The sequence below is a fragment of the Bos indicus genome, chromosome 19 (assembly GCF_029378745.1).
Source record: "Bos indicus isolate NIAB-ARS_2022 breed Sahiwal x Tharparkar chromosome 19, NIAB-ARS_B.indTharparkar_mat_pri_1.0, whole genome shotgun sequence".
NCBI lineage: Eukaryota > Metazoa > Chordata > Mammalia > Artiodactyla > Bovidae > Bos > Bos indicus.
Genome location: NC_091778.1, coordinates 34,773,064 through 34,786,037, shown reverse-complemented (window position 1 = coordinate 34,786,037; position 12,974 = coordinate 34,773,064). Strand labels below are relative to the sequence as shown.

At 46.9% G+C, this 12,974-nt stretch overlaps 1 protein-coding gene across 7 annotated transcripts in view; it reads left to right on the top strand.

The window, feature by feature from the left end:
* SPECC1 (sperm antigen with calponin homology and coiled-coil domains 1) overlaps positions 1–12,974 on the top strand; it is a 206,724-nt gene that overhangs the window by 161,714 nt on the left and 32,036 nt on the right. For all 7 annotated transcript variants that reach the window (XM_070773131.1, XM_070773132.1, XM_070773133.1 and 4 more), the window contains 3 exons: positions 126–207; positions 4,887–5,043; positions 6,492–6,594. In XM_070773131.1, the coding sequence (XP_070629232.1) occupies positions 126–207; positions 4,887–5,043; positions 6,492–6,594 (342 nt within the window). The remainder of the gene's footprint in view (positions 1–125; positions 208–4,886; positions 5,044–6,491; positions 6,595–12,974) is intronic.

The window sequence follows — 12,974 nt, the reverse complement described above, 5'->3', positions numbered from 1 at the left end:
CAGTTGTTTTAAAAGGTACCCCCTGGTGATTCTAATGAGCTTGAGAGCTGTTGTATGTACACACACAAGCACATACACACACCACTTGTTCCTGGTGTGACCTGTGTGATGCCCTTTGGTTTCAGAGGCATTCTGCCTTCAGCAGTGCTCGGCCGGCCAGCAAAGGAGAGATTCAACGCTTGGATCTCCCAGACCTTCCCCTCTCAGGTAAATCACTGTTAACACATTATTGGCCAGAGACATATTAATACATCTTTTGTTACCCAAATGTTATTGACCGGAGTGTTTCAGTATTCACTTACATAACAAATTGCCCACCACAGGCATTCAGTTCAGTCAGTTCAGTCGCTCAGTCGTGTCTGACTCTTTTCAACCCCATGAATCGCAGCATGCCAGGCCTCCCTGTCCATCACCAACTCCCGGAGTTCACTCAGACTCACGTCCATCGAGTCAGTGATGCGATCCAGCCATCTCATCCTCTGTCGTCCCCTTCTCCTCCTGCCCCCAATCCCTCCCAGCATCAGAGTCTTTTCCAATGAGTCAACTCTTCGCATGAGGTGGCCAAAGTACTGGAGTTTCAGCTTTAGCATCATTCCTTCCAAAGAAATCCCAGGGCTGATCTCCTTCAGAATGGACTGGTTGGATCTCCTTGCAGTCCAAGGGACTCTCAAGAGTCTTCTCCAACACCACAGTTCAAAAGCATCAATTCTTTGGCGCTCAGCCTTCTTCACAGTCCAACTCTCACATCCATACATGACCACAGGAAAAACCATAGCCTTGACTAGACGGACCTTTGTTGGCAAAGTAATATCTCTGCTTTTGAATATGCTATCTAGGTTGGTCATAACTTTCCTTCCGAGGAGTAAGTGTCTTTTAATTTCATGGCTGCAGTCACCATCTGCAGTGATTTTGGAGCCCCCAAAAATAAAGTCTGACACTGTTTCCACTGTTTCCACTGTTTCCCCATCGATTTCCCATGAAGTGATGGGACCGGATGCCGTGATCTTCATTTTCTGAATGTAGAGCTTTAAGCCAACTTTTTCACTCTCCACTTTCACTTTCATCAAGAGGCTTTTTAGTTCCTCTTCACTTTCTGCCATAAGGGTGGTGTCATCTGCATATCTGAGGTTACTGATATTTCTCCCGGCAATCGTGATTCCAGCTTGTGTTTCTTCCAGTCCAGCATGGCATTAGTTTCTGTGAAAAATCCCCCGGTCACTAAAGAGTTAAATAGAAAGTGCTTTTGACTTATGTGTTGTAAGGTTAACTTTTCTTCTCTCCTTTGCATGAAACTGAGCTTAGAAAAAGAATCAGGGGCATTTGTTGCAGATGATTCAAACTCTGAAACTGTGTATTATGGCCATGAGGTCCCAGCTGTGTCCTGCTGCTACAGGGTGCCTGAGTCTGAGAGAAATGTCAGGCTCTGGAGGTCTTTTGCTTGTTTTACTAAATCTCAAGAGCATATCTCATCTTTAAAAGTAACTATTTTGAGAAAAAACTATTATCTGATTCTGAAGGTCTATTGCTCCCACAATTCCTAATATATGCCTGAGATCTTTGTCATTGAGTATAGACCTTTTCCTGTTGCTATGCCTTGTTTTTAAAAATTTAAATCCCCATGACGAAGCACGGCTGTATCGGCAGGCCTCACGTGTCCCATTTTTGCTCCTTCTGCACCTGCCATGCTAATGGCTGATGTGAGGGAGCTGTGGAGGGGGGACTGGGGCAGACGGCATGGACTTGAACCTTGGCCCTGCCACTTACAACCTGGCTCTGGCCTGGTAATCCCAGCCCCCGGTGCTGTGGTTCCCTCGTCTCTGAGACAGAAATCCTGTGGTCCGCCTCTGGGATGGCTTGGAGGATTGAGTGAACCCAGACGGGCTGGTGCCAGAGCCTCGGAGGGACTGACTTTTGCCACCTGCCAGAGCCCCAAGGCCTTGGCCGGGGTTGCCATCGTCTAGAATGTGCACTGGGAGACGGATACATGTGTGTGAGGTCACGCTGTGAGGAAACACAGAAAGAACACTGACTACCTGGTTCTTCGTGCCTGGAAGAAGGAGTTGTTGTTCAGTCGCTAAGTCGTGTCCAGCTCTTTTGACCCCATGGACTGCAGCATGCCAGGCTTCCCTGTCCTTCACCATCTCCCAGAGTTTGCTCAAACTCGTGTCCATTGAGTCGATGATGTCATCCAACCATCTCGTCCTCTGTCGCCCCCTTTTCCTCCTGCCCTCAATCTTTCCCAGCATCAGGATCTTTTTCAGTGAGTCGGATCTTCACATCAGCTGGTCAAAGTATGCCTCAGCTTCAGCACCAGTCCTTCCAATGAATATTCAGGGTTGATTTCCTTTAGGATTGACTGGTTTGATCTCCTTGCAATCCAGGGAAGAAGGAGAGAAAGCCAGAAACCTAGACCACATAGAGAGAAATCCTTTATTTCTAAGTGTAAAACAGTTTCTGTGACACTGAATAAAAAAGGAAACCCCACTCTTCTCATTTTTGATCATGGTCGAGCACAGATTTATCTGTAAAATGGTTGTTTTTGTGACTGTAAACTCTTTCACCTCACCAGCTTATTTTTTTCCCTTCTGAATTTTGTTTTCTTTTCTCTTGGACTTAATAAGATTTTATTTTAGCCTTAGATAAACACTGACATTGAGAATTTAAAGATGACCTTGGCCCGTTCCTTGCATTTTACAAGCTCAGGCCCTAAAGAGCTTAATCAGTTTACAAGAGCCACATTCCTTGTGAGGAGCTCAGGGATAGGAAGGACTTTCCCTGACTCTTTGCCATGTTACCTTCTGGTGACGAGGCTGGTGATCACTCCTATTAGCAACTTCATAAAGAAGTGTGCATGGTTCATATAGGACTTTGGGTTGTCAAAATGACTCCCAGGAAGAGAGAAGTGGTGACCAGAGACCATGGGTAGTCCAGGGTCAGAGGAGTAAGGAATCCAGAGGGGGCATCCATGTTGAGTTCTTCACACTTGCTACATAATATGAAGTAGGAATAACTTGGTTATAAGTGCAGTGCTGCCTGTGTTGTTTTTTAAAATTGTGATAAAATGGCTTCTCAGATGGCTCAGTGGTAAAGAATCCACCTGCCAGTGCAGGAAATGTGGATTCAATCCCTGGGTCAGCAAGATCCCCGGAGGAGGGCATGGTAACCCACTCTAGTATTCTTGCTGGGAAATCCCATGGACAGAGGAGCCTGGTGGGCTACCATCCCCGAGGTTGCAAAGAGTGGGACACTACTGAGGGACTACACACACACATAAACACACACAAAATACCTGTAACATGAGGTTTACCATCTGAACTGTTTTTAAGTGCGTTAGGTGATCTTTAATTGTTAGTATTGACATCTCTGTTCCTCCAGCTTTAGAATTTCCCTTTTGTAGAGAAACTGTTCTTTTCATTGACAAGATAAATACTGACACTGAGATTGCCCGGAAGTAGTAACTCATCCTCAGCTCCCCTCTTTCTCTCCTCCCTCCCCCCACCCCGCAGGCACCTGTCCACCTGCAAGATTGTTTACTTGGCTTGGAAAGGCCTGCACCCTGGAAATTGCCAGCTTTCCAGCCAGCTGTGCAGCATCATGTCCCTAGAAGCTGCAGGAACCAGGGTTAATGAACTGTTTTTTGTTGTTCCCTTTAGTGATGTAAATGCTGTGATTCTCTGCTCTTCCCAGCTCATTAGCCACACTCCCAACCTGACCACCATAATTGATGCTAATAGCTATACAAGTGTTGTTTTCCCCACTGTTTATGGCATCGAAGGAGGGGACCGTGGGCTCGGCCTGGTCGCTGGCTGCTTGTGGCATCGAGCAAGTGACCAGCTTCCCACTCCCAAGTCGTCTGTACGTCCAGCTAGACAGTTGCAGGAGTCTTCTCCCAATCTGTACCTCAGGGGTCCTCTAGGAAATAGCCTCAAGGGGGTTCAGCCTGTTTCCTTAGCTATTTTGCCTCAGACTACAGTGACAGCAGAGATGGGCCTCGGAAGAAATGTTCTCACTGATTCCTAGAGAGCCGGGACCTGTGGCTGGCATGGCGTCCTGTCCTGTGAAGTGGGCCTCATTCCTGGTGCCCAGCGTTTCCACCTGATGACCTACCAGGCGTCTTCCTGCCACGCCCTCCCCCAGTGCCCATCAATAGAACATGGGCTTTTCCTGGGGACAGGCTGGTCTGGTGGCCCTGACCCTGTGCACCTGCGGAGGCTCTTAGGAGCAGGGCCTCTGGTCAGTGTGCTGCTGGTGGCATCCTGAAGCTCAGAGTAACTGTTGAACCAGGGCAGCTTGTCATTGGTCCCTGTGGATCATGGAGCTGGTCCTGCCTGGAGAGTCCTTTCTAGAGAACACCACATCCCTATTCACATTTTCATCACCCAGCCCAGAACATGTTATGTGTGTATCTCTATCCGAATCTGGGATGTGGTAAAGAACCAGCCCACCAACAATGCAAGAGACAAGAGACGTGGGTTCAATCCCTGGGTCAGGAAGATCCCCTGGAGGAGAGCATGCAACCCATGCAACCCACTCCCGTATTATTGCCTGGAGAATCCCTTGGGCAGAGGAGCCTGGTGGGCTACAGTCCATGGGGTTGTGAAGAGTCGGACACGGCTGACGTGACCCAGCACAGAGATGATTTACAGTGTTGTCTTGGTTTCAGGTGTGCCGCACAGGGATTCAGTATCTGTTGTGTGTTCTTTTATACAGTTTTAGTGGAGTGTAGCGGGTGTGCAATGTGTGCTGGTTTCAGGTGTGCTGCAGAGTGACTCGGTACCTGTTGTGTGCTTGTACACGACACTGACATGAGGACTGAGTGTACTGGACAGTGTGACCTTTCGGGTCTCTCCTCCTCCAGGACAGTAATCATATTGTTGTCCCCACAGATCTCCTGAAGGGAAGAGCTGAGGACCTGAAGCCAAACCCTTATCTCCGTAAGAGCCCCTCTCTCGAGTCCCTGAGCAGACCCCCTTCTCTGGGCTTCGGGGGCTCCAGGCTGCTGGGCACCTCCCCTGCGGGCTGGAAGCCGCAGAGCAAACTCAGGTACCCATCAGAGCCTGTACCTCCCACCTTTGCAGCACCACACTAGCTATTTTGACGATTTACAAGGCTCCGGCCAGAAGGATCTTCCTTCTGTCCTTTCACGCTTCTCCTCCTCAGTCCACCCTCCCCTGAGGTTGCAGCCCGCCCCCGGTAGCACGGACACCCCCTTTTCGGCCTGTGCTGTCTGACCTCCATTTGTATTTAATTCCCTGCTGCACACTGTGTGTGCTTTTGTCCTCACTTGGGCTGTAATTTAGTGGACAGCAAATACTTCATCCTGACGCTTGGATCGCTCTCAGCCCCTTGTGTTATGCTGCACAGAGCCGCTCACTCAGTAAATATTTACGAATAGGCAGGTGGATAAATGCACAAAATTGGCTACTTGAGGAGTAATGGCTTTTTAACAAACATTAGAACTACCATTATGAGTATTAGAAAAGGGTTTTATAAAAGTCTGAACACCTCAGTTCAGCCATTGTCAAATCTTTGGGTGTGGTCTGTTTCTGGACCCAAATAGATGAAGTCATATCTTTCAGAGGTTTAATTTAAAGCCCCAGTTGTTACATTTCTGTCTTGTTTATGTGCAGAGGATTTAAATAATCAAAACAGGTTTTCAGGACCAGAATTAGTGCTATCCCAAAATTATTCTTTTTTTTGTACCAGAAATGCATACAAACAGACTATGTGTATTTTTCCATGCTATTCATATTATACCTTCATCGTAAAAGGTTAGATTAGTGAGGTTAGTTTATTATTTCATTTTTATATTCATGTCATTGAGACAAGCCGATAATAGAATAGAAATTTACTTTGGTAATTTTTGTATTATTATTATTGCAGTCATGTCTATTTTCTTTTTTTTTTTAAAGAAAACTGGTAAATGTTTCGTTTATTGAGAAACTCTTTTCCAAGCCTTCATTTTAGTCTTCCCTAATTTGTCATGCCTAGAAATTTGGCTCTCAGTGATGAATTAAGACCAGGCATAGTGAACACTTGCAAAGTCACAGTAACTTCATTGTTAATGGTGACACTGACCATATAAACTCCATTCCCATTACCTCCCATAAGCAACTAGTCTGGGGTTTTTAAAATGCTCTTCCAGTATTCCTTGTATATGTTATCGTAGAAATAGGTGTAGCTTTGGAACATGTACTGTTTTCTATAGGTGTCTTTAAATGATGCTGTACTTAATAAATAAAAGGCTAGAAGGATAGAGCAGCAGATGGATTAAAAAAAAAAACCCTCACCAGACTCCTGAAAGCCAGGAAGCACAGTTCCCTTTCTGCTTCATACCGTGAAATGTAATAAAAATGTGCTGTTAATGGGTCTGGTGGGCGATTTTTTTAGAGTCTCGTTGGACAGACACTGACTTTTGCTTTTCTCATTTAGTTAATTATTTTCTGTGTATTTGTGGACTCTAAACGTCAGCATCTCTGCTTTCTAACTAGTGTGGAAAGAAGAGACCCCCTGGCGGCCCTGGCCCGGGAATACGGCGGCTCCAAGCGCAACGCTCTCCTCAGGTGGTGTCAGAGGAAGACAGAGGGCTACGCGGTAAGGCCGGGGGCCGTCAGCATCCAGCAGGCTTGGACGGGCGGCGGCCTGTGTCCTGCATGTGTACTGGCCTGGGCGGGCCTGTGTGCCTGTTGGTGTCAGCTCTGTTCTCCCAGGCAGGGCTGCTGGCAGGTGGGAGTGGGGGCAGGGTAGGACCCCGAGGACCCATCACAACTTCCAGCAGACGTGACCTCACTGTGAGCCTGCGTCCCCTAGGACGGCGTCTTTATTTGCTCAGAGGCCGAATAAACCCCTAGCAGTGCCCCCAACCGGCTGATCCGCCCAAGGAGGCAGCTTTCACTAAATCATCTTCAAAAGATGGTGCCTTTTTCTGATTGACACAAAGGCCCCACATGGTGGGCCTTCAGTCTCTTCTGAAGTTAAGAGTTGCTCATATTTAGTTGGAGAGTTTCCACTTTTGTTTTCTGTGGAGGTTGAACACAGAAGGAATACTTGATATAAGTTTGGTTTTTTATAATAAAATGTCATACACAAAGATGAAAGTGTGTAAATCATAGTTTATCAAATGACTGTGGACGTGAAAACCCATAGAGTCACGTCTAGGAGCAGAGCATGGCTGAGCCCACACCACTCATGTGACTTTCCCGTCGTAGCCCCCATGACCTCCACAAGTGACTCTGTCCCTAGTTCTGTTTCTGCTCTGGTTTTCCATAAAACTTAGCGTCCCTAAATACCATATCCATTTTGTCTGCATTTGAACCTTATATAAATGGAATTAAAACCTGTAGTATTTCCATCTGTGTTTTTAAATTGTTGAGATTTACCTGTGTTGTTGCCTGTGAGTATGATTTATTCATTTCCTTCTCCGATAGTAAGCTATGGTATGATCACATCATTGTTTACTTACCCGTTCTGTTGTCAATGGGCAGGTGAGTGACTTCTAGTCTGGGGCTCTTACAAATCTGGTATGTTCTGTTGGTATGTTCTTGTAACGCCTCTCAGAACCCACGTGTCCATTCTTTCTGGGTCTGCACCTAGAAATGGACCAGGTGGGCCACAGGATGTATGTGTGTTCCGTGTGGTAGATCGTGCCGGACAGATTTCCCAAGCAATTGTATGGTGTTATTGCCCACCAATGACTTGGGTGATTTATGTTTTCTCTACTTTCTCCACAGCACTTGCTGCTGTTGGTTTTGTTGCTCCCAGTCACTGGGGCATGTGTGACAAGAGGTCTCACTCAGGCTGTGGCTTATTTTCCCTGCTGGCAGGTGAGGTCGAGCTCCTCTCTTGTGCTCCTTGGACGTTCTCGCTGTCTTTCCTTGGATGCCTGCTCAAGCCTTTGCCCATTTTTAGAATCAGATTATCTTTCTTTGTTTGTTGCTTTCATAGATTCTTTATACATTCTGCACACAGGTCCTTAGTCAAATAGACGATATCATCTCCCAGGGTGGTTGAATTTTCACTCTTCCTTTAAACACAGTTCTTCATTTTAATTAAGTCCAATTTATTAGTCTCTTCTCTGATGATTAGTGCATTTTGTTTCTGTTTAAGAAATCTTTGTTCCACGGTCATTACACATCGTTCTGTGTTTTCTTCTGAAAGTTGGACTGTTTTACCTTCCTGTTAATTAGGTGTCCTCTTTAAAACTGCCACCTCCTTCACTCTCCTTATTCAGGCCCAGCCCCCTCCCCCACATCTTGACCCTATTTTTCTACAAATCCTGAAACTGTTGGCACCATGACACTCCTTTCCCAACGTCCAGCTTTGAGGGGCAAGAAGACTGGGCCTTGGCTGAGAGTCAGCCCAGAGGGCCAGGCAGAGCCAGGTTCTCTGTGCAGCAGCAGTCAAATGTCTCCAATTCAGACTGTACCCAAGAAAAAAGTGGCCCATATCTGAGTCTCTTCATTTTCTGTTTTTTAAAAATGTAAAGAAAAAATCAGGGTCATGACCAACAACAGAGGCCCCCCGGGTACAAACGTGTTTCTGGCCCGTCGTGCTCTTGGCTCCTCTGTCACTCTCTGCGTCTGCCTTTTCTCAAGGTTCAGACACCCTGCAAAGGCAGGCGGCTGAGTGACAGCATCCCCGTCAGGACAGGAGTCGGGGATGAAAGCTGGTTACGGGAGGTTTCAGGGTGAGGGAAATGGGCTGGTGACCAAAAAGGAAGACGAGTAGGACTCATCGGCCAGGCACGAGGTCTGACGGCAGTGAGCCCCGCGAAGTCATGGTGGTCAGCGGCACTGTCATTTCTCGTTTTCCAGAAATAGGTGAGGGATGTGCTAGAATGGTTATGAAAAGAATGTTAAAAGTTTCAGAAGGAATCAGCCCTTAAACGCAGAAGGTCATTGTAATTAGGTCACAAGAGGGTTAGACAATGAATTTCCAGTCATGAGAATGAGAATGATGTTTCTTGCTGTCTTGCTTTCTTTCACTTTGTTTTCTTTTGTGAACATCTTGAACTTGTTTTCAAAGCATCTCACATTGGATGAAGCCCAAACTTATTTTGCCTGAAGAGTATCTTTCATTCATTGTTAAATCTCTGTAAACTTAGAGAGAAATACAAATCATATGTGTCTGATTTATCTACTCTTCAAAAACTATCCTCTGTCTAGACCTGTTTGTCTAAGACAGCCCTCTAAAGCTTGTTCTCTCCTACTTGGGAAGCCAGAAATAAACTGTAGAAAACTCAAAATGGTTCAAAAAACATCTTTTGAAAAACCAATAACCATGTAATTTTGACTGAAAATGGTTTCTTTTTACCAAAGTGTAGTGTGATAGGTTAGATCAGAATCCTCCTTATATTAATTCAGTGGGTTTTTATCGAGATGCCAGGTTCATGCCACATAATATTTAACTGCTGGGAAGTCATCCGTGAATGAAACAGGTGGCACCTCTGCTCCTGTGGAAACTATGTTCTCGTGGGGATGACAATTAATTAAAATTTAAATATGAAATATGTACCAGATTGGAAGATGGAGTGTGCTAGGGAGAAACATAATGCCAGGAAAGAGGATTGGGAATGTCAGGTGTGGGGGTGCAGTCTTAACAGGAAGGTGGGAGAGGTGATGGTTCAGCTCACCTGGAGAAGGTGAGGACTCGTGTTTATCTCACACCAGGCTCAAAAGGGCATGGCCTTAGGGATGTCTCAGTTGGAGTTGAAGTAACGCCAGGTGGCTGCTCTGTACAGCAGCACCGAGGGTTAGATGAGCAGGCACGGGTCATCCCACATGAAGTCGGCCTGCACTGTGGGGAGGGGTCTGCACGGAGCCACTCTTAAAAGGAGACCCTTCCAGACGGTCCACTCACCTCAGATTCCTTTGGGCCTTTTTGGAAAAAGCCAAACTCCAGGAAGGCTCCACAGGCTCCTCCCCACGGGTCTGGTGCTGGCCGTGCCTTCAGCTGCATCCCCACCCCACCCCTACCCACGGAACTCCCAGACTCTCTCTCTTCATCTGCTTTCCCTTCCTTCTCTGGGGTATGACATAGAGGTTTCCGTCTCTAAGGTCATTACCAGGAAGCCTTCTAAAGGAGCAGAAACTGAGATGGTGGATAAAAGAGCAGACTTCTAAGAATGACGCCCAGTGCCCCTCACCCTATGGACTTGCCCCCAAGTGTGGCAAAGGGGCGATCACCCAGGTAGACCTAATAAATAAACCCATAAAAGTCAAGTCTCCTCTGAAGCATAATGACCCACACACTTGGTGGATTTAAAGGTGAAAGCGACGTGTGAGGAGGAGCTGATGGCTAGAGAGGAAACTGGGACTTCCCAGCATGAAAGCCTTGGAGCACCGAGGTCCTATGACACCCAGGAAGCACTGTGGGGGCCCCAGCAGTTGTGAAGTGAACAGGCTAGTCCTTCTCTGCCTGTCCTGATGCCCTCAGACCTCAGCCAGGCTGAGGGTGTGCAGCTTGCTGGGCCTTCTGCTGGGCCTCAGCCAAGGGCCCTTGACCTGAAACAACGATGAGTGCGTGGTCCTGGGGCACCCCTTCAACCCACCGGGAAGCATGATGAGGCCCAGCCGCCCTGCCCTCCGGAGGCAGCACCTTGGCTGTGCTCCCAGGCCCTGGACTGTGTGGCCCACACTGGCGAGTCAATCCGGGTCATACAGCAACACCACGAATCCACCTGTGAGTGGATTCCCTCCCATGGCCTCCAGGGCGGAGTCTAGCCAGACTGACACCTGGACGTCTGACGTGAACAACCGGGCAGGGCTCCCCGGACTTCTGACCCACCAGACACCAGCCGACAATTAGTGGGTGTCGTGCACACTGCCGGATTTACAGCAACAGAATTCCAGTCAAGCGAAGTTAGTGGGATCTGGAGGTAACAGAGAGAGTCCCCAATTCTCCCTTAGGTCAGATTGTTTGCTTTTCCTATGATCAACCAGGGACAGACTTTGCTTCTTTGGGTCATTAGTGTACCACTCATTGTTACTGTTCCTGTGTTTCTGTCTACAGCACACTGGTTCCCTGAGGCTCAGGCGTGACTTTCCCATTCAAGGTTTCTCATTGCTGCCGGGGCCCCTACCTGTGGGGTCCCGAGTCTTTAGGTCTGGTCGGGGTCAGGCACAGCACTTTATAAATGCTCCTGGTGATGAATGTGTAGTTGGCACTGAGCACCCAGGCGGGGTGGCAGAATTCTAAGATGCCCTGTGATCTCTGCTCCCTGGCATTTCTCCCACAATCACCCTGTGTTCATGGCAAAAGGCATTCGACAGCATAGTTAAAAGTTGCTGGTGAATTGGCCCTAGAATAGGAAGGGAGATTACCTGTGTGGGCCTAACCCCATCACACGATGGCCGCTGCTGGGTTGGAGATGGGAGGGGAACCTGGGGAAAGGAGCTGAGAACAGCCTCCAGTTGCTGACGGCCAACAAGGAAATGGGGAACTTGGTCTTACAGATGCAGAAACCTGTCTCCAACCTGGACAGGCCTGCAGGCAGGTTCATCCCAGAGCTGCCAGGCGACACTCAGCTGACAGTGGATTTCAGCCTTGGGGAACCCTAAGCTGAGAACCGGCTACACTGGCCGACCTCTGACCGTCAGGAACCGTGAGGTCACAAACAGGTCACAGGGCCCCAGAATTTGTTACACAGGAAAAGAAAACTAATACAATGACTTAGAAAGCAGTAAAAATGCCTGGGCATTCCTGGCCAGACTGTTTTCAAATTGTGTTTCCCATAAGGGTGAACTTGGGTATCGTTTTACATATTTCCTTCTACGTCAATATTGCTCTAATGTTTTGACACTTGAAGTCTGAGGCCTTTAAAACTTTAAAACTCAGCCTGTTAAAACTTGCCGTGTCCTGCCTCTGTCCTTGACCATATAAGTCACCAGTGTCGGCCTCCCAGTCAAGGTGCCACCCATGGAATATACCCTTTAACACAGAAACTGTGTTTATTGGTATTTATTTCAAGGAAATAGTCATGGATGCCTATGAAGATACCATTTCAAGCAAATTTATCATGTTTTATTCATTTAAAATTATTTTTAAAGAACTGGAAGTGATACAAATATCTAATAATAGGTTAATCAAATAAATTTCGGTATGTGTGTACAGTGTAATATAATATAACCCTTAAAAGTCATACTTTGAACAAATATATTTAAAAACAGTGGGGAAAAATATACCCAGTGCATTAAGTCAAAAATCAAATTTTAAACACTGTCTGGTATGATTCCAATTCTGTAAAAAGAAGTTTATACAAATGTTAACAGTGGTTATCTCTAGGAGAATACTTAAAATTTATTCATCCTTTCTTATAATATTTTCATTTTCTGCTATGAATGTGTAAATTTTTAAAAGAAAAAGTTATTTTTAAAATTGCATCATTTTAAAGAAAGAAGGGCTTCCCAGGTGGCTCAGTGGTAAAGAACCTGCCTGCCAATGTAGGAGACCCAGGAGAAGCATGTTTGATCCCTGGGTCAGGTAGATCCCCTGGAAAAGGAAATGGCAACCCACTGCAGTGTTCCTGCCTGGAAAAATCCCATGGACAGAGGAGCCTAGCAGGCCACAGGCCATGGAGTCACAAAGAGTTGGACACAACTGTGCACACACGCATCAAAGGAAAGAAGCCAGATGCAAAAATCTACTTATTATATGTATGAAATGTCCAGAGTAGGGAAATTCATAGAGTCAGAAAGTAGAGTATGGTTCCCAGGGAGTTGGGGGAGGAGTTACTGAACCGAACTTGGTTCCACTTGCCTGTAGAGGCAGACAGTCTGCTGACACCGGGTTGTGGTGAAGGAAAGTCCAATGTTTATTTGTAGGGCACCAGGCAGGGAGAAGGGCTTCCCTGATAGCTCAGTTGGTAAACAACCCACCTACAATGCAGGAGACCCCAGTTCAATTCCTGGGTTGGGAAGATCCACTGAAGAAGGGATAGGCTACCCACTCCAGCATTCTTGGGCTTCCCTTGTGGC